The sequence below is a fragment of the Cephus cinctus genome, unplaced genomic scaffold (assembly GCF_000341935.2).
Source record: "Cephus cinctus unplaced genomic scaffold, Ccin1 Ccin1_scaffold0637, whole genome shotgun sequence".
NCBI classification, from domain to species: domain Eukaryota; kingdom Metazoa; phylum Arthropoda; class Insecta; order Hymenoptera; family Cephidae; genus Cephus; species Cephus cinctus.
This window is the reverse complement of record NW_014333276.1, coordinates 315,384-337,569: the sequence shown is the minus strand read 5'-3', so window position 1 is coordinate 337,569 and position 22,186 is coordinate 315,384. Positions and strand designations below refer to the sequence as shown.

At 37.8% G+C, this 22,186-nt stretch overlaps 1 protein-coding gene and 2 long non-coding RNA genes across 9 annotated transcripts; 2 read left to right on the top strand and 1 right to left on the bottom strand.

The window, feature by feature from the left end:
• The first annotated feature begins 1,681 nt into the window (after positions 1-1,681).
• LOC107269345 lies at positions 1,682-3,708 on the top strand. The gene is made up of 2 exons (XR_001538041.2): positions 1,682-3,075; positions 3,295-3,708. It is a non-coding gene; the product is annotated as an uncharacterized LOC107269345 (long non-coding RNA).
• Positions 3,709-4,024: 316 nt separating this feature from the next.
• On the bottom strand, positions 4,025-10,328 carry LOC107269346. Of its 2 annotated transcripts, none has more exons than XR_003060156.1 (2): positions 9,476-10,328; positions 4,025-5,063 (listed from the first exon to the last, which is right to left on the bottom strand). It is a non-coding gene; the product is annotated as an uncharacterized LOC107269346 (long non-coding RNA). The 2 variants fall into 2 exon arrangements; XR_001538043.2 differs by lacking the exon at positions 9,476-10,328 and adding an exon at positions 6,277-6,411.
• Positions 5,598-21,432, top strand: LOC107269344 (ATP-binding cassette sub-family G member 4). Of its 6 annotated transcripts, none has more exons than XM_015743079.2 (12): positions 5,598-5,996; positions 12,690-12,865; positions 15,431-15,669; positions 17,214-17,331; positions 17,413-17,602; positions 17,673-17,880; positions 17,963-18,139; positions 18,221-18,588; positions 18,673-18,841; positions 18,934-19,034; positions 19,125-19,280; positions 19,532-19,876. In XM_015743079.2, the coding sequence occupies exons 2-12, from the start codon at positions 12,708-12,710 to the stop codon at positions 19,874-19,876; spliced, it is 2,229 nt and encodes a 742-aa protein (XP_015598565.1). In that variant the 5' UTR covers positions 5,598-5,996; positions 12,690-12,707. The 6 variants fall into 6 exon arrangements, with proteins under 6 accessions (XP_015598565.1, XP_024942387.1, XP_024942386.1 ...); XM_025086619.1 differs by having other exon boundaries at positions 5,645-5,661; XM_025086618.1 differs by lacking the exon at positions 5,598-5,996 and adding an exon at positions 10,532-10,548.
• The last annotated feature ends 754 nt before the right edge of the window (positions 21,433-22,186 follow it).

Sequence of the window (22,186 nt, the reverse complement as noted above, 5' to 3'; positions counted from 1 at the left end):
CCAGACTCGCCGCTACGATTTAGCGCCATGATTTTGGTATCGCCTAAAATCTTAGCGTTGTGCATCTCCCTACTCATCTTTACATATATATCGAGTTTGGTGCCACCTATTTTTCTTGACCAGCGACTGCAACCGCAAGAAATTTAGGTTCGATTACGGTGTTCAAAATGGTAAAAGCTTTAATTTCGGTTTTAGTTTTCGATTTTCTGTTTTCATTCATAATTTTTCGTTTAGGGTTTTTAGATTCGGTTTTCGAATGTAATAGATTTTGATTTCGGTTTAAGGAGCGACAGTTTTAGTGAGGAAGAAAAATTCAACGCGATTTAATCCTTTTTAAAACCGCTGTGTGTAAGCGTACTCACAATCAGTTAAGTTACTAAAATATACTGCGGTCAATTATGACACGTTTATGGATATCAGGAGATGTCACTTGATATGCGAAATCATTATAAATACAATTTAATTTCAAATAAAAATTTTAAGCGAAACATTAACTACACTCTAACAGGACACCTTCATATGACTACTTGAATGAATGTGCTCGACCCGTCCAAAGAAATAGGACAAGTAAGCCAAATACAATGGAAAATGGAAGGAGAGAAAGTGAAACGAGAAGTCAGAATGGAAGATAAAAATAAAGAAATCAAGAAATTGAGAAATATGGAATAGAGGTATAAAAGTAGAGACGAAATAAGGAAAGGGATAAATAAGAGAGTAAAAATGAAAGATAAAGAAATAAGGAAGTAAAGAAAAATTAAATATAAAAAAAGAAGATTGGGAAATAAATAAATAGGGTATTTCCAAGATACCGATTTTATCTACTCTATATATTTTCCGAGATCTTATTTAGCCTGAATTTTATATTTTAAATAAATTTCGAAAGTAGGTCAAGATGCAATAATATTTAGTAACTTTTGGAAAGCTTTCGAAAACAAGGTTCCGAATTTTCAATATTTCTGTGCAACTGATTTTTTCCTTCTTCTCTCGGGGTATCGAGCTATTCGTGAATCGTAAAGGTTTGAATGTTTGTTCTATTAGTAGTGGCAGCAGGAAGATTGCCAATGACGTTTCTTCTCTTTTGATGTGTATACATTTGTTCAATAATTTTTTTAATATGTCCGTCGTCGCAGCGTGGCTTAATTAAAGAAATAAAATAATACCTGGCAGTGATCCCGGTACTTCATGGCTGCAAGGTCCCACGTGCCCACAGAGGCCATCGCGTTTTCCATGTAAATACTCGTTTTCTACTTGTGCCGATGTTCATCTGCCCGGTGTGTCAATCACAGGCTGTTAGGAAAAAGAAATACTCGCGGATTTATATATTTATTGTATATATATAATATAATAAAATGTACATAGCAAAATATAGTCATGTATTGATTAAATTCTAAGGTAATTAATAAAACCATTAAGCATAGTGAGCGACTCAATATAAAAGGAACTAACGATCGAGTCTCGAACTCGAGATTCCTGGGCGCTAACCAAAGCACAATGCATAATTCATGCAATGAAACTTATATTTGCGTTTTTACCGACGTTTAAGGTTGGCTTAACACTAAACCTACCAGAGGGGTCAAATGACCGCTTTTGAGACTTTAATCAAAATTGTTAAATTCCAGGTTTTTATTTTTCTTGAACTTATTGCACGACTATGCTAAATTCTGTATTAATTACAATCAACTGGAAAATACTATAATGTTTATTTCAAAAGCGGTCATTTGACAGCCATCGGTAGAAATAGGTATATATAATATGTCGGTAGGTTTAGTGTTAAATATACGTTCGACCAATCACATTCGTGGAACAGGTTGAGGCTCCTGCGTCCAGGTGGCGCGTCGATACCAGAATACACGCGCTTTAGAGTGCCACCCGGTATAAATCCATTGGGTCTCACTGAGCTCACAAATATTACGCGTAGTATATTTATATATACTCGACTAATCAAAAACGTGGGTATGGTTCGACGGACTTCCGCTCAGGTGGCGGGTCGATGCCGAAATAAAATTGGATCCATGAAAATCGGCCCATGAGCAATCTCCCTGCTAATTTCTGCTATTATTAATAAAATACATTCCGGTTAAAGCTTCGATTTTGGTTTTCCACTGTATCAATTTCAGATTTCCGTTACGGTTTTCGGTATAACATTTATGAAATTTCAGTTAATGATTACAGTTTCGTCTCCTTATTTTTCTGGTTATTATCGGTTATCCATTTCGGTTTCAGTTAAGTTTACAGATGGCAGTTTATCATCTATACTTTGTAAAATCTAAATCCGCTAAATGACCAGTCAGACGTTCTAATTAACCCTTGACCCTAAGGAACACATTTTCGTTAATCAAATTCGATATCATCACTTCATAACATACGCGACCTAATATAAGCATTTATATTTACACGCAGCATCATTGAATTATTAAGAAAATGAATAATCAAGAAACTCTCATGCCACAAGATCTATACTCTCAGCTTGGATTTCTTCAGTGGAAACTAGAAAGTTCAGTGTGCATCAAGGCGGGCGAGTACATTTCTTTGTTTAGAACGGCAGCAAGGGAAGAACCTAACTGAACCTTATGGTCTTTGGTGCATTGAGTGCAGCTGCACTCAGTGCACGCGGTCTGCACGCGTTTGACAGATTCTGGCTTTACTCTTCCAGCAACAGATCGTTAGGAAAACAACCGGACGTAATGACTTCCGTAGAGGAGAGAACAAAAAACATCATATCATCAGGAGTAATAGATGATTCAACTCAATTGCGAAAAGCAACAATTCCACGAAGATGACGGTGCATACGTACATACATAGAAATCAGAAAAATCAAGGATGGATAAAATTCCTTGCCAGAAGTCGAACAAATAACTCTGCATGACGTACGTATACTTTGAGGAGGAAATACACTATTTCGCGTAAACAGCCTCTGACTCTTGTATAGTATATTTTACAGTACTAAATCTTTGTCCATCAAGATAAACGTGGAAACGTCCTTAAACACACGTGGACGGAATTTTGTTTCATACCAGAATGACAAATATCTAAACTTGTACCATAGAAGTATAATCTAATCTGTAGGTATAAATGGTAAAGTATCATTTTAATTGATCATGTTTATAATTTTGATTAGCAATATCCAAGTTCATCAGAACTCATTGTCATGAGAACTTCCTGATTATGGAACTTTGTACTAATACAATCTTGAATGTCGACCTCATGCGGAATATATTATCTCAAATGATGATAAAGTAGTCAATGGACTTTGTTCTTATGCTTCTACATATCTCTTTTTGTTTTACATTCCAGCTTAAAATGCAATGACGCACCGAAAAATGTAAGGTTAGAAAGCTCTTCACCAACTGTCTTTATGGAGGATACGTCTTATTAAGAATGGCGAAACAAGTGGCGACGCGTGGCGTCGACGTCGATACCGTACAAATCGTGTGTGGTCGGACGCATATTGCCTGGCCTCTCGGCAATGTACAATATTCTTATCGATCCTTGAACGTGCATAACCTCGTACGTGGTTTAACTGTAAGGTTGTATAAATAGATACCAATAGAAGTAAGCCTAGTTTGGATTATCGAAAATGTCTACAAATCCAATTTGTATGCATACGTATGGATTTTGTGGTTGTTACTAGTCAATAAGGTCATTGCGAAAGTAACTTATCGGGTGTAATATCGGCGATCGATATCAATAAAAGATCGATGACGTAGTCGAAATCTGAAAATAGAGTCTTGACTGTAAGAGTACCTATACCGATACTTGAATACCATATTGAGTGCGGCCCTGCTGGTGCTTGTGAACTCGCCTTGACTCGTGACAGAATAAAGAGGACCTACGTGGTTTAGTAATTCGTATTGTAACAACTTATCGTTAGACGCGTAAAATAATTTTTATTCCGACATCTTAAATTTGAATGGAAGTAAATTTATAGGAAACTAAAAAAAAATTAACTCGTCTTTAATACTTGAATTTTATGCTTACCAAATGGTAGATTGCTGCTTTATTATAGACTGTATACCTATTATTCTTTGGAAATCTCGTAGTTGTATACAGAGATTTTTGACCGATAAAATTGCGGAATATATTTTTACGGAAGTGCGTAAAAATGTTTGGTGAACAATCGATTATTATTAGCCGATCGAATTCTACCACGTGCAGATATCAATAAAATTAACAATTTAAAATACGGTTAGTAGGACAGAAGATATCAACAGAATCGCTTAAGGGGCAACTGACCGGTCTCCGTTAGAAAATCGGACAAGCGTGAATGCTTGATAAAAATGGTACACTGTATAGTACAAAACAATATTTATCCTACATATTTTAAATATTACTATACAATTCATACAAGAAGGTTCTACAATAAGAAGAATTCATCGATTTAAAAAAATTATCACTAGCCACGTGACTCAGTCGGACAGACAGGAATCTAATAAAAGAAACAAAAGTAACTATCCATACCGGTTTCCCATAGCTAGAATTTCTCTCGCCACCTTCAAGTGAAAGAAGAAACACGTTGCAAAGTAATTTTACGAAAAAAAGATTTTGTACCATTACCATAGGATTTTTTAATTATTCGTCATTAGGACCTCTGTATATGATTAGGCTGCTCGCCGTCTACAATCAGATATTCTCGTATTATCAAAAAGGGGGCCATGTCCCAAGGCAGCTGGACCAACGTTCGATGTTTCATTCATGAGTGTATGCGTTCTCTCAATTTTATTGGTATCTTTGTCATATCTGTATTTCCCACTGTTAGGGTCTCTCTTTCGTTCAGTGCGAACGTACTGGCTCAGTGCAACTGTACCCGGCCAGTGCTGGAGTATCGACCCGCAACATGCGCTAGCCCATTCTCCTTTATTTTATTCCCTCACTCTCCGCAGCACTACTCTTTGTCTTCGTTCCACTCGCTACTATCCACTCTTGCGCGGACTCTGTTCGATGGCGTTTAGCAACTCGAGTCGAGAAATGCGTGACCGTACATGCCATTATAGTCCTTATTGCTGACAGAGCCTTGTGGTGCATGCGCGAGTTGATTCAGTCGCGTACTAGAGGATCGTAGGGCCCTGGGGAGTACAAAAAAAAAATTTATATAAATAAAAGTATTGACGATAGAAAACATTTCATAGGGTCTCTGTGTCAGGTCGTGAGAAACAAAAAATTACTTAATACCATCCTCTGCACTTTTGTAATTTATTACTTTTATTCTCTCGTCATCGTTAGGTAAATAATATTCCTAAATACTGTTGTTTTCTATCCTCACAAAATTGACAGAGACAATTCACTGTCATCTTTCAATTAAAAATGTCATCTTCATTCAGAATAATGGTAATATAGCACAACGACAAAATGTACCGTGAGACATTAAGAAGGAGAAAATCAGTATTGATCTCATGAGAATTCCGTTACACGGATGATTTTAATTTACAGTATATATACGGACAAAAACATTGTAGGAATTTAATGAGTAAAATACTGATTCCACTACTTTTTATACCAATCAATGAAAAGTATTAACAAAGGTATAGAAGCAGGGTGGGGAATGCCCCATATAAAGGTACCTTAAATAGCTACGTCTCTGCTTTGCAGCAGCTCGGTTTATTTCAACTAACAGGCCGAACAGAAGCGCAGCCCGACAGAACTGGCGGACAGCTGATTTTGACGGTACGGTTGGCAGCCGCCAGTTATTTTCTTATCGTAAATGTGACACGTAATACGCAATGTGCGACAGAAAAAGCGCGAGTGCGTAGACGAATTTAAAACACTTATTGTCATAGCGACTGGATAATTTTGACTGTGAAAATATAATTGAAGAAAGACGAATACCTAGCTCACGTCAGTTATTGTGTCCTGTGACAAAGGAGTAACAGTACTGTATTGGATCTACCCGTAACGTACGATAAAAACTTATGGGAACTGGAGTATAGCGATTAAAGCAATGTTCGTCATAGTCGTGGAATGAATAAGAATATCGCGACTGCTCATCGATTGTCTGTGCCGTAAGTACTTTGTGTTCTGTAAGAGAACAAAAAAATCTTTTATGTTTCACTTTATGATGATCCATTTTCAACGTAAATTACATATAAGCTATGTGGGCCATAAGTTGAGATTCTTTGTCGCATCGACACGTGCACTAGAAAAACGTAGTTTCAGTCTACCGCGTCAGAAATGACTATTATTAGCATTCTATTTCTAATGGAATAGCTAAGAATTTTCACACGAGATAGAAAATTTTCGTAATTTTCATAACCTTTTCCAGTAGTACTTTTTTTTACGTACTTTCAAACTCGCACGAAACTTCTTATGGAATGTCCTGTAAATTAGACACTTCCATCTTAATTCAATCTTAACGATCCTAGTGCTTATATATAGTATACACACACAAAACATATATAACATACGTAACGCGCGTAGTCTATTACTCATTGTACGTTACTGCTTCTTTTGTACAGACCAGGCTAGATTATGCTTTCTTCATTTATTCCCACCTGTTCGTCTCTGCGCGTCAGTTTATGGACCCAACAATGAATAGGAAACGCTAGTTGAAACACGATTGCTTCATCGATGCAAATAAAGACAGACTGGAGTCTCTAAACGATATATGAGTCGCTAAGAGTGTTGCGAGAGTAGCCATAGCCACCGGGTCTCACGTTCATCCTCTACATCTTCCTGTCTGGTTGCGATATTTCCTATTGCCATTTGACCGAAGTCCACCAGGGTCAAATACCGGACTGTCTCCAGTTCTACAGGACCACAATGGCCCACGATCGGGTCATTGGATTCCTTCTTACCTTCGTTACGATCTAGTAATATTAAATGAAAATGATTTTTAAAAATTTATTTCCCTATTACTGCGTTGCTCAAGATAAATTATCGTATCGCAATTCACATTTAATTACTAGCACTTATTATACAGAGGAAGCATCTGTGCATATCCATGGGCCTATGCGTTTACGTCACGAGTCACGTGTGGTCGATAGTCAGTTCTATTGTCTTGGACGCGTATACATATATAAATACTACTTTTCTTTAATATTCTTGTGAAATCTATTTGGCTTTTAAATTTTGGAATTTTAACGCTGATGTAGTACATACAGGGTGTTCCGAAACTGTTCTGAGTGTTCTGAGTTTTCTTCCCTCGCTTTTGTTTCTCGGTGGCTTCGGGCAGGATGACGTCAGCCGAAGACATGCCTATTGGAAACAAGAAACAAGCTACCGAGAAACAAAAGCGAGGGAAGAAAACTCAGAGTTCGTAGGTGCCTACGTTTTTCTTGACGCCTCCCTCTGATTGGTCAACTTTGACCTGCTCTCATTTAAAAACTATGACCTTCCGGACAAAAAGAAGGTCATTTTCGTGATCAGTGAAGCCTCCCGAACACCGCCATACCCACCGGGTCAGGTAGTTTCGGAACACCCTGTATAATATACAATTACTGAATTTGCTTTTACCAAGTGATGAAACTGTTGTTATTTACACATCGATTTCCTCGTCGTCTGACCTTTCCCGACATATGCGATACTAGCGGAACATTTATGAATTATGAGAATATTCAACTGGAAACGTGAAAATTCAACGTATGTCTATAACGTTAACCTTTTTAGAATATTAATATTAATGCGTCAAGCAGAGTATTGAAAATCGATTGATATTTTACTTGATATTAATTATCGACAATAATAAAAATTCATGAACAATAATATCAAACAATTTCATATTAACATTAATTTTATATCGATTCATCACGTTAACCTAAAAACTGACTTGGATAGTTGTTTCATCGGTACTACTGGCCGTTCTCTTCACGTTTTTGACGGAGTTAACGAATTTACTTTTATAAAAGATGAAAAAAAAAAGATAAATACAATGTCATTCACTGGCCACAAGCCAATAACCGCTCTTCCGCGTTGCCCCTGTCGCCATTCTGTCTGTCACAAACAAATATAGTCTTATATATAGCGGACGTAACTCGGAAGAAGATCCGTTACGGAATTAAGGAAGATTCCAAAACTTCAGGTTATTTAGCCCAAATGCACCACCGCATGTGCCACCGCAAATGTTAGCGCGGTCATTTGATTCTTGCGGAAAAACCATATTCAATCAGTGCGTTTAATCTAAATAACTTTATATGGATATGTACAACATATCCCACATCCGATACGTCTCAGTCAACCGCACGTGGTTTGTTTATTTTTTTCCTCTTCAAATGACGAATCAAGCCAGCAGCTGCTTTATGTTCTTGCAAATTGCAACGTCTACAATACGTCTGATATGACAAAATCCTATATTTATACCGTATATTCAGCTGATAACGAATCCGAGTTTACCTCGGTTTTTGTACAGCTGTTTTATCCCCAAATAACACAACGTGTATGTGCAAAACATTTGAAATACTTTTCTAGTATAGTTTATTGAGAATATACTACACATTTGCTATGAAATAGAAATTTAAAAAATAATGTCAGTAAATATCTAGCAAAACTCGTCGATAATTCAGCAAGCGAAGCAGATTCTTTTGCGCCGCTGTTGCTGTAAATGTATGTTGCAAACATGCTCACAAAAGTATTTACTTTTGTGGCCTGTGGATTTCCTGGCCTTGACTTCGCCTCGGCCTTTATATCACATACGCCAGGGCATTTAACTGTTTGACCATGTGTCGTATACTATTTTTCTTGCTCCCTAAGCCAAAAGTACCGTCTTCTCGTTTTTATTATTCAACTGACATTACAAATTTACGGTTATGAACAGTTAGAGTTTATGATTGAACATTCACTTGTTTGCATTTGTTTATATGCAGGCAAACAGACCACAAAAGTGGCTCTTCCCGGACTCAAATGCGGCCGGGAAGACGGTACTTTCGGCTTAGGGAGCAAGAAAATTTTATTAATCATTTCAATATTTTTTCGTTTGCTGAAGACAGTGATTTCACGTATATATATATTTATAAGTATAAATTTGACGTTGGGTAATTTTGGAGACGATTTCATATACGCTTTGTTAGTATGAAGACATGAGGCTGTTTTGAGGACTGCCCTCAAAGAATATTCGAGGATTATAAAGCGGTGTTTCACACCAAATTTTTTAAAATTTTTGTATTGCTAGGCACCTGGAACTGCGATGGACTTAGAAAGTATACCGTTAGGTTAGAATAGAGTTAGAGTAGAATTCCAATGCTATGATATCCCAATATTTAGTATTTTTTTTTTAATAAGAACGTATCAACTGTCATTTCATTGTGAACGCCGCTTTATGGTACCCTGTCCTCAAACTATACGAACGACACATTCACACATATATCTATATATATATACGTAGGTGCAGTCCTACGGCTTATACTATACTTATACGCATGCACAAGGAAACGAGTTTGCATATGTCAAACAAAGTTGCAGCGTCGCGTTGTAAATATTATTCCACTCTGTTCGTCCTTAGTGGACATTTCATTTTGATGAAATTTTTCATGAGCCCAGTAATGCTTACCTATGCTAACGTGTATATAAGGGCGAGTTGCTTCGGATGAAGAGTCTCGGTCTTCGCCCGCTGCTCGTACTGCCGGTTGGCTGTACTCGGCGCGGGACTCGACCGAGTCTCTTGATACTGGCTCCTGGACATTCGTGGCAAATACCTTCGACCCTGGCGGAATTACGCAGCAACTTGTAGATGTTTCGGCCGGAGGCATCAAAGTTCAAAGATTGCTTGTCTCTGTGATCGTGATGTGATGTATATACAGAGTTAGTAAAAATGCACTAGTCCAAGTTGGGTCCAAGCGGCCGACACGATAGTGTGGCCTCTCCAAAAATTGACAGCTAGGCACAGCTCAACGTGACCGATTCACATAAGTGCACACTGACAATTCGCATTGCAGTAAGTTAGGTCATTGAAAAATTTCGATAGTTAGGTTAGTGAAGTAATTAATTAATATTAATATTATAAAGAAAAAATGTAATATCAGTAAGAATTTATTTTTACAACACATTGCAATATTTATCAGGACAGTTTCCGAATATCTGAAAGGGATTCACAGGAGTGTTAGAATATTTCGGGGAATTTATCGGTGTGGTAGGGACATTGGACAGGCTTGCCAGAGAGTGTCGGGGAATCTGAGTACCTGGGTTTGTTAAGTTTTCCTTGTCTTCTCCCTCCCTTAGCCAGTGGCAGAAGGAGCTGAAGCAAGATCATTCTCTGGACAGTATTGGGATACATAAAAGAGATGCACAGGAGCGTTAGGATGATTCTGGTAATTTTAAGAAATTTATAAATAGGATATGGACCCAGAAGAGGTTTACCAGAATATAATGGAGAGTCTAGGAACCTGAGTCAATGGCAGAAGGAGGTGGATATTAATTATTTCAGTAACCTAACTATTGAAACTTTTTGCTATGCGAACTTTCAGTGTGAGCTTATGTGAATCGGTCACGGTGAACTGTGCCTAGCTGTCATTGTTTGGAGAGATCACACTGCCGTATCATTCACTTGCGCCCAACTTCAGCTGGTCCGTTATTCACTATCATATCACGTCATTCAATATCACCTGGTACACGTAACAAGGGATAGTAAGTACTGGTATTAATTCCTTGGTGCCTTTGCCGCAATGCTGTATAGCGTGTCCCATTTTAAACGGCTATTCCGCGCTCCTCCAGTCTTTGCTGCTAAAGGTACTGTTCACACATAACATTTTTATGGGCGTGCATGTCGGTAATTAATTTATGGGTCAGTAACCTGCAGGCCTTTTTAAGGCAATATCATGGCCTCTTCAAGAAGCCTTGACATATTCGTACCAAACGTGTAGTACACCGTGTAGGTAGAATTACGTCTATCCAATAGAGACGTAGACCTCAGCCAATGAACTTCCTCAACGCTATAGCTACTTTTAGCACTGATTTTACTTTCATGTAAATATATATATAGTATAAACAACAGTGAGGTATATCTAGCAGTAGGATACAATATCAATCATCAGTATCCAGTTCGACGAGTCAGAAGCAACGTGAAAATTTATATCAGGAAAATCAATTTTATAAGTATTTTTTTTAAAACTGCATACTATTTGTTGATTACATGATATAATTGTTTTTCAATATATTTTACATATTTTTCGCTTACGGAACCGTTATGGCATCAATATACATGTGTCACGCTATTCATCCAGACCATGCATGACCGTTAGCAGTAATTATGCGTGGAACGTCTGAACTTTGTCCTTGAACAAATCAGAAACTCCATTCTAATCTTAGGAAACCAAATCTCACAGTGTCCGTTCGCCGCGTTAGTTACCTTTGTACGGGAACGATGAACCCGTGAAGTTGGCTGCACTTGGTTGGTCGTGAAACTACGATATGTATATATCGGGTGTATCGGAAGTGCACTAGGTACGTCGTCTTCGCGAGTAGTCTTGCTTCTATTAGTGGACGTAAAATTGGTATAAGGAATAATTGTATCCTTGAGGAATGGAATGCCGAGTATGTACGTCCGTCGGCCATCTTTATTGAAGGAGTAGCGCCCTGCTCGTGGCTCAACGATAAACTATAAAACTGATTGTTATATACGACTTGAAGTTGTCGCTATACGAAAGCTTCCAATGTTCTCCGTCGGAATGGGGACTGGCGATATGTTTTTCAGGTTTTGAAAAATCGCCACCCGATCGATATTGCGTGACACGGATCCGTTTCCACAGTAACTTTTAGATGTGTATTAAACTTACGAATAATAGTGGAAAGTCGTTCGAGAGTAACACGTGTTGGTCTCCCTATGATTTTGTCCCTGTAAGGATCGTTAAATTTAATTAACGATTTCAGATTAAAAATACAAGTTGTCGGATGCTGATTTAAGACGAATGGTATTACGTAATAAAATTTTTTACGCCCTAATCATACATCTCTCGTATAATACAGATTTCCTTATTATCGAAGTCCGACCACTTGTACAAAGGTTAGTTATTTTAATTCGTATGTTATTACGCTGTCTTTTTCTCGTAGTTCCTGTACGAGGCAACGATAATGATTTTGCGTCGTCCTTGGATAACCGGTTATCAAAAATATTTTGGAATTACCTTGACTAGGTTGAGTAACTTTCGCGAAGGTCTTTGATGGACGTTAAGAATATGACTAGCATGTGTGATATATCCGTTGTTTTAATATTAATGAATAATTTATGTGTTCGGATTTTATGTTGCTTTCGTGTGAGGTAAAACACAGTAGAGGATACGTCTGGTTACTTATTACGATAATTATAATCGTCAATAGAGCGATTACAGTTAATACTCTGATCGAGCATTAACCCTGGAATGATCTTACATTACCAGTCAGACACGTGTTACGTTTCAGAATATTCATTGGACCATAGCTAATTTGATCTGTCGCCGGTATCAAAAGTGTCGTTGAACCGTTCATACTGATGGTCGTTAAACTCTTTATAAGCGGCAATGATTCGTTACTTGCTCAACATTGTGTTCTAGTCCAGGTTAAGTTTTAATACGGTAGGCCTGATTAGACGGTTTTTAAAATAATTTATAGTATAGGATCTGCTGGTGTAGAAACAGTTATTCTTAATGGCTATATCGTTATCTACCCGTTATTACGTTATAAGGTAGAGTATAGATATCATGTGTATAGGTATAATCGGAAGGAAGGGACTCTATCATTGAAGTTCGAATTATCGAATAATTTATATTTTATGTTTTTTTTTTCTTTTTCAGTGTTGGCTGTAACGGAGAATGGGTGATATGAAGAATCATGGATTGGTCGGTGGTGGTGGTACACGATACAATGGGGACGAGCAGGTACAGTTTGTTGCTGGCGGAAGTCATCAGGTGACGATCAGGTCGCCACCGCCTTCCCTGCATCTGGAGAATCTTAACAACGCTATTCTTGGGTAATTATGCTGATCAATGGCTCAGAATGTTAATTAGGCTTGTGGGTGAAATCAATGAATTTTATGACTTTTTGGATTTTTGTTTATTACATTTTTGTTTATTTTCTTTTAAGTTACTTCGAAAATTATTTACACGGGGATGCAGCTTTTAATCGCATTGGGGTTACAGTTCGATGTCATTGGTCATCATTTAAGAATTGATTAAATTTTGCATAATGGTCTATATATTAGTTGAGAACCACTGAGAGTTCGGTCTCTGCAAAAATTTCACGAAATGAATTTACATAAGAGCAGAGATAAAAGTCGTGCTTGATACAGGGAATGGAATAGCATGTATAGTATATAGTTAGTATACTAATAAAAATACCCTGGGAACATCTACATCTCTAACCTTAGAGCGTGCGAGGTACCAAATTTATTGACCCGACTATTTGACCCGAATTCCATTCAGCGTCCCGCCGCTTGCTAATTTTCACCGACTTATGCGACTTTCCAACTTTCCTTGGGAAATTTGAGTCAATAAAAAAAAATTAAGCTCGACCAGCAATCATTTTCTCAGTTTTATCCCAATGACCATTAAATAGCATTTTCATACTCTCTTGAAAATTAGGAAGAAGCAGCTCTGGGTAATCCTCACGCAATCGGAAGTTCTGTCTATTACCAAATGGCCTTCACCTATTGACCAACAGTATGACACGTCGCTGTTTACCTCGAAGTTTCCTTGAAACAAAATCCCCACTTCCTGTTTCTCGGTAAAGTCGCAAAAACGAATAGGGTGGAAAGCACTCTTCGTAATAATACCTCACGTGACCTCTTCGGCAGAAGTAAAAAGCTCATTTTATCAGTTTAAGATCGATAAGACAACCATTTTTATCTGGACTGTACTTCTCATAGAGTAGCACGTGTTTTGATTTGATATAGATTTATAATTTAAATAAGAGATCAAATTGGCATAGATTAATTAATCTTGGTATAACAATTATTCAACAGTCGACAGAGCAACAGCTTTACAATTCGTAAAGACTTTTTGTAATCTAGACATATTTGACATGTATCCATCTAACTTTTATATATATATATATAATCTTCACTGTGACTGATGCTATCACGATACGTCTACGTTATGATCAAAGGACGATAATCGTGAAAAATTCATAGATTAAAAGAGCTCTCACGTGAGTTTCTTATCTCCCCCTCCCGCCCCAGTGCCTACGATAGCAACGTTAATCACTATTAAAAAACGGTTATCTCAATAGTACCGATTGATTGTCAATTGATTGCATAAAGTTAGTGATCGTTTGGACCGCGAGTTGACCAGTTGAGTCTTACGATTCGTGTGAATCTATGTGTATATATATACATTATTTACTTGAAATTATATTTCTATCATTGTAATATAATTAACACGTCCATGGCACCTCTGGATTCTACATCCAAGGGTGATCTAGCCCTGTTAGACAGGTTAGTTTTATTTACTATTGAAATAAAAAATTCATCGTTTTACATGATTATGTATATTTTTCATAAAACATTTCTTAAGGAACGCATTTTTCCATCCAATTTTCTCAGTGCTATTAAATTTCATGTATCTGTCAGAAATCTCGACTAGATGACAAAGCCTATGTCAGTCGATACATGTAAAAATTTCTATACTTGGTCATTCAGCCCAAACGTACCGCCTGAACTTGGTTCCATCAAATAGGCGCGCCACTTCACGTGGTACGTTTGAACGGAATAAACTACTATACTTAGTAACATTCGGTGTCCTCTAACATGTGATCCAGGCTTAAGGTCGAGTTTTAAGCTTTTATCGAAAGTGTCCTTTGTGCTTGGATGAAATATCTATTTATCTATCTAACTGACTGATGTAGCTATGGCTGCGTAAGGGCAGTAAGGGTACGTACGTAGAAAGAAGTCTCGTACTTGCGGTAAAAAAATATAAAAGAAAATAACGCAATTGAATAGAATGCCTATCAAAGAATAAAAACATCAGACATTCATTCGCGAGATCAATAGACACCTGAATTATTGTATTTCTCTTTTCTTCCCTCCCACGCGAACTACCCTTTTCCATTCAACGTCATCCCTACTCGGCTCGCGTCAGACTCTCTCACAAATTCCCGAACACTCTTACGTCATGCTGAGCTTAGTCAAACATGTGTGTTGTTGAATTATTTTTTGAACGTTATTATTATTATTGAGAATATTATACCTGGCTGTGAGTGAATAATGAGATATTATCACATGACGCCCTGTATGCTGTCGGTACGTAGGCACCCTCCTTTTTTTCAAGGGATGAAAACAAAACTGATTCATAGATACGTTCTCAGAATTTAACACGACCGAAATGCCATTGGGGTAGTATAGGTATAGGGGTAGTGGATCTTTTTTTAATTCCATCTCTTGCTCTTTTTTTGGGCGGCTCGATATTCCCCAGGGAGTGCAGCGCCTCCTGGATATTATTTCTGGAGCTGACAATAGTGCCACGTGTAATTTATATACCTATTCTGAGGGAATTGTCATATCCTGCGTCCACTTTGAATGAATAATCTCTTTTATGTACAGGGGCTCTCAGAATAATCTGCACTGTAGTTGCAATGGTTCTGCATCGAATGGAACTGCAGCTGCGGTATGCACTGGGGCTGGAGTGCTGGCGAGGAAGGTGCCGAATCACAGCGGAGCAAGTCCTGGTGGTCAGACGAATAAAAAACCAGCTGTGGCCCTGACGCATCTGCCGAAGAGGCCGCCTGTCGACATCGAATTCAAAAATCTGGCCTATAGCGTCTCCGAAGGCCGGAAAAGAGGTGAGATTCGCTTTTCAATAAATTATTCATCTTTGTTGTTCTTTCGCAGAGGAATAAATGAAAAATCTTCGTTCGAGACCTGGCTGATGTTGTTTGCCATCGAAATGGCCGTCCTGGGGATCGGATCTCGAACTGATTTCGCATCGGCCGTTTTGCTGTCTAGAAAGGAACGAGACTAGGGTTGAGTAGACGAGGAATTGTGAGATAGGACATCATGGGGAGTCAGGATGAAAAACTGTTGGATACCATACGAAGATGGGGATGAAGTGCAGGGTGATACAGAATTTCTAGTGATCCCGTGGGATCCTTTAATCCTTAAGGTCGAGACCGATGATATTGAAAATATAAAAAGAAGTTCAAGATAGAGAATATCACCCGTATCGAAAAATAGTTGATTGTGTGGCAGCTGCACGATATCAATTTTTTTGTTTCTGTTCCACATCATCATCCATAAAAATATCATGATAGTATATCTTATCCGTCAGTTATACATATGAATGCTCAATTTCAATGAGAATTCGTTCCAAGCTTCCAATTGATAATAGACTATTTTACTACTGCGAATGAAGCAAAGGAGAACTCGCAATCCTCTGCCAATTTTTCTGCATTAGAATGAATAGTTTTGATGAAAAAATTTCTTCTTTTTTCTTTTGCACAGAGATTATTTTATTCGAAGAGCAACAAAACTAGGAAATTATTATCCTTCTTTTTCCAATATTTAAAATTTGATTAGGACTACCTTCATGGATATCTATATGTATACCCATGCGTCAGGTTGGTCTCACGTCCTATGGTACTACGAGTGTGAACGACCTGGCTTTGAAAGAATCAATAGAAATGTACTGGGCGCTTCTGCTTTCTGCGCGCAGATGTACCTAGACGAGTGCAGTTGCGCCTGGCACGGTTGAGATTCCAAGCCAAAATGAATTTGGCGCAATCGACGCATTGCCAATTTCGAATGATTCTGCCAGGTCCACTTGGAGAGCAATCAAGCTCATCTAACCGAAAATTTTAACTTGGTTTACGAATGAAAATCTCTCGAGGTTTTTATTTCTACAGTCATTCGAATTACTTTTTTTACTTTGGCAATTGAAACTTCTCGCCTCGCTGGAATATCTAATTCGGTAGTTCTTTCTCTAATTTTCATAAGCTGCAAGGAAATTTAAGCTTCTCTCACAATCAAATAAACGAATGGTGGGATGCAACGAAAATGGAATCATTATATATTCAGTGGAAAACGAGTTCGCAAAGGCTGACATAATTATCTGTAATAAAAGAGCTGGACGGTTGCATACAAATGTGCAGAATAATTAATTGGATACGTGAATATAAAAGGAAGCATGTGAAAATCATATTGGAACTCTTACACTGATCTGTGTGAGAAATGTAGAAATTATAAACTGTTTTTATTCAGATAACAGTCAGCGACCAAATAGACGGATCATATATATATAATTCTATGACAGCTTTGAAAAACAAGGTTTCAACGGTGTTTTGGAACATTAAAACGTTATTGTGAGTTTCATATTTTCTTTTTTTTTCAGGATATAAGACTATACTCAAGTGCGTCAATGGAAAATTTAGGTCCGGTGAGCTTACAGCCATAATGGGACCTTCTGGTGCTGGAAAAAGTACACTTATGAACGTTCTTGCTGGTTACAAGTGAGTTTATTACAATATAATAAATTATAATAAAATATATCCTCCAAGGTTCAAGCTAATTCACATTGGATGCAATTGCAGAACGTCACACCTAAGCGGCTCTGTTCTAATAAATGGAAAGGACAGAAATCTAAGAAGATTTCGTAAAATGTCTTGTTACATAATGCAAGATGATCGTTTGCTGCCACATCTTACAGTTTACGAAGCCATGACAGTCTCAGCGAATTTAAAGCTAGGCAAAGACATTAGCGCTGCTGCGAAAAAAGTCGTGGTGAGTGTATAAGAGATTGAAACAGAAATATTATTTTAAGAAAGGTAACGAGATAATCATTGTATTTCAGATAGACGAAATTATTGAAACTCTAGGCCTGAGTGACGCCAGTAATACGCAAACTCACATTCTCAGTGGTGGACAAAGAAAGAGACTATCAATAGCACTGGAGCTTGTAAACAATCCGCCAGTAATGTTCTTCGATGAACCAACTTCCGGTCTTGACAGTTCTTCCTGTTTTCAGTGTCTTAGCTTGCTAAAGTCCCTTAGCAGAGGAGGTAAGCTGAACTTGGACAATGATAATCAAAGATGTATTATATACCTAAGAGTAATTGATTATTTACTTGATGATAATTGCAGGAAGAACCATAATCTGTACGATACATCAGCCCAGCGCTAGGTTATTTGAGATGTTTGATCACCTCTATTTACTTGCTGAGGGTCAATCTGTCTACCAGGGTAATGTCGGAGGACTCGTGCCCTTCTTATCATCCATGGGATTGGATTGTCCGAGTTATCACAATCCAGCTGATTATGGTAAATCTTTCTTCTATTGGTCGTGTTAAATATTCTGATACACTTATTAAACTGCATTCGCTTTTTACATTTGTTCCTCAGTGATGGAAGTTGCCTGCGGTGAACATGGCGAATGTGTTCACAAATTGGTAATGGCTGTGAACAACGGAAAGTGTAATAATTATCAGCATTATCAAGCGACCATAATAACGGCGCAGGCAGTGTCTAATGATATTGCAAAACAGTCATCTCCTCAGGCACAGAGCAAACCAGAAACGGTTGCCACGATACCAAATGGCGTGGCCAAGCCTCCCGGTGCTGCCACCGTAATAAATATGCCAGTTTCTTGCACTACTTCCTTATTAGACAGTGCAGAAAGCATAGAACAAAAGGTTGGCTTTCCGACCAATGGCTGGATTCAATTTTGGATTCTGCTGAAGAGGACTTTTTTATCACAAATTAGAGATATGGTTAGGCATTATCTCAATTATCTTTATTTCCTTCATGGTGTTTTACATATGCACACTGAAAGATCTATGATTAATTAATTCCAGACCTTAACGAGAGTGAGGCTGATCTCACATCTGATTGTCGGTTTTCTCATTGGTGCGATTTATTACGACATTGGAAACGAAGCCTCCAAGGTTATGAGCAATGCCGGATGTGTGTTCTTTACCGTGATGTTTCTCATGTTTACAGCCATGATGCCCACCATTCTCACATGTAAGTATACATAACATACGACTTTCGTTATAACAAGTTCTTGTCAAGAGACAACTGTTATCTTATAATAAATATTTCATACGATGTTGCAGTTCCTCTCGAAATGGCCGTATTCGTTAGAGAACACCTGAACTACTGGTACTCTCTGAAGGCCTTCTATTTTGCAAGAACGTTGGCAGATTTACCATTTCAAGTGAGTTATCTAGCTTGTATTTCAATTGAAGTAATCAATCACACGTATGGATTTCACTACATTGTACTGTAATACATCAATTTTATACAGATTATCTACTCGATAGCCTACGTGATGATAGTTTATTTCATGACATCCCAGCCATTTGAGACAGAAAGATTCCTTATGTATCTCAACATATGTATTTTGACGTCATTGGTATCACAATCGATTGGATTATTAATTGGAGCAGCTATGAGCGTCGAGGTAATTAATTTATTATTGGAATCTAATTAATCGTTAGAATTTATTTTTAAAAAATTGTAACACCGGTGTGGCTTTACTTGAACAATGCGATGTCATTTTCTTATTCCCCTTACAGTTTCGACTTGACCCAATTCAAGCGTTGTTATCACTCGACAACGAATACCACATTACTTAAGTAAAGTCACACCTGAGTTCCAAATTTTTTGTGAATCACCCTGTATACATTTTACATTGTGAATATATTTTTACAGAGTGGGGTATTCCTCGGGCCTGTGACTTCAGTACCCATAGTCCTCTTTTCCGGTTTCTTCGTAAACTTCGACGCCATACCAGGATACCTGAAGTTCCTCTCATACGTGAGCTACATCCGGTATGGTTTTGAAGGCGCCATGATATCCGTTTACGGTTACAATCGCGCCAAATTAAAATGCTCCGAGGCCTACTGCCATTACAAGAGCCCAACGAAGTTCCTCGAGGAGATGTCGATGCAGCACGCCGCTTATTGGGTCGACGTCGTCGCCCTTGTCGGCTTCCTGATCGGCCTCCGTATCGTTGCCTACTTCGTGCTCAGGCTGAAGCTACGATCTCTTCGTTAGTTTGACCCAAGATTGAAAATTGACAATAACATTGCTTACTAAGGACACTGGAATGGGTTACATTTCGTTTGGACTTCTTGGCGAGGATCTCGACAATGCTAAACGCCATGAAAACTACAACGATCTGCTAAAGTTCTCTGGTACAGACCTCATTGGTCTTATTGTGTTCTCACAGACAAAGGCTGCTACAAGATACTATTCTGACTGAGGACGATGTTCTCGCGTGAACCAGGAGACCTTGACCCTAGCGACGAGGTCAGATCAGAAATAAAAGATTAGTATCGACCTAGAGAGGTATATCGAAATCGCGCGAAAATGGATCATACAGGCGTCTTCACTATACGTACATACAGGTTATGCGCATATATATTATTAATGAAGCTAAAATGATTCCAGACAGGTATCAAGGTACCCCTTAAAGGAACGTCATTCGCTCTGTAGATAAAGAAGATCGAGAGAAAGTTTGATATCCAATAGAGTTCGCTCGTATCGAACGCGCTGTCAACCTATAGCCGGTTACTATTAATAACTCGCCAAGGGTCTTAGGCCCAGTTTAAACAATTGTTTCCCTCCAATACACAGAGCGCTAAGCATCCGTTTCGCTAATGGACGTGGTCGTTGAAATAGCGCCTAGGAGTATGAATTTAGATTATTTATAGAACGGGTCTTTTATTATATTATTATTCGCGTATTTAAGTCGTGGCGTTACATTGTCTCGTGACAGCGACGAAAGCGCGTATTCCTACGTGACGCTCGTGCGAATTTCGTAATTACACACGCGCGATTCAAATAGTTTCTTACCCGATCGCAAGGATCGATCCTTTATTCATATCGTAATTCCATTGCTAGGTTTATCGAAATACAATTAAATAATACTTAACGGCGACTCGAATGACGGAGAAAAAAGGAACGAAGAGATAAAAATGAGAAAAACCGAAGTTTAATCTATAAAGCTCACACTCGACCAATCACTGGCTGCCTGAGCGTTTGCTTCTATAAAAGTGCGTGTTAATTAAAAATAGTACTTAGTTTTGCGTACATATTTACGTATATATGTATTATATATGTACGTGTATATATACATATATATTATAATATTATATATTACTACGGCATACTCGTGACAGTGATAATGAAAATGACAATGGGCGATAAAATGGACGCTGATTATAATTTGCGTGTAAGAAATACGAAGTGCCCAGATATACATGAAAATTTGACGAACATTAATGGGTAGTCCGTAACCACGAGGCCTAGGCGATAACGAAACAGCACAAGGCCACAGTAGGACAGGAGTCAGCCCACAATTAAATAATTCGGAATTCTACAGTGAGTCACAACAGACTGAAGAAAGGAACGTGAGGGCTTGTCGACCATTATTGTATTTAGCGAATATTAGTGAATTATTGTTTATATCCTGTTTTCTTTTTATTTTTATATATATAAACATAAACAAGCGTTACCGGAATGTATCCTTTTCCTTTCCATTACTGTACTGAGTAGTAACGTTTTCCGTACGATTTATAATAAAGACAATTGACAATTCTTCTTGTATACAGGGTGGCATCGCAATTAATGCCATAGAACGAAAGTATTCAAATTTACCGCCATAATATTGCCAATAGACGAATGCTAGCTCTTAGAAATACGAAGGCATCGTATCGGCACAATTCATCCTCTTGGAATTCCGTATTTTCACGTGCGTCACGTCACGTGACATTACTTTGTGCACATGCACAAGATCACACTGTATACAACGAGCAGAGAAAAGATATAAAAATTGTATAATCGTATGCAACCAATATTTATCACGGTGCTTATAGCTCGTAATTGAACCACTCATATCACGTCTGTCAAAGTACTTACTCACTTTTTTTTTTTTCATTTTCAATATTAACGTTTCGCATACTCGTTTATGCATTTCATTAAAATTTTTTCTTCCATTTTCATTTTTCTATACAATGATCTTAGTCGATAGCAAATAGAAGCCATAGACATATCGTGATGCAAAAATAATGTAAACAAGAACAAGAAATCAAATTTATACGGATTCAACATCGTGCACTGTAATCTGTTCTTTTTACCACAAAAAAAGAAATTAAGCACGCCAAGGACAGGCATTTTTGATCCATGACATTACATAGTAACTGGACTCTAGTCAATGATGTATTCTTTCAAGAATAGCGAAGGAAAACGAAAAGAAATATATAAATTTATTAATCATCGAGGAGTCGAGATGCAATTATTGTCTGATTGCGTGCAATGTTTAAACGTCAGTTATTCATCATTATATATTTAAACGGATATTTC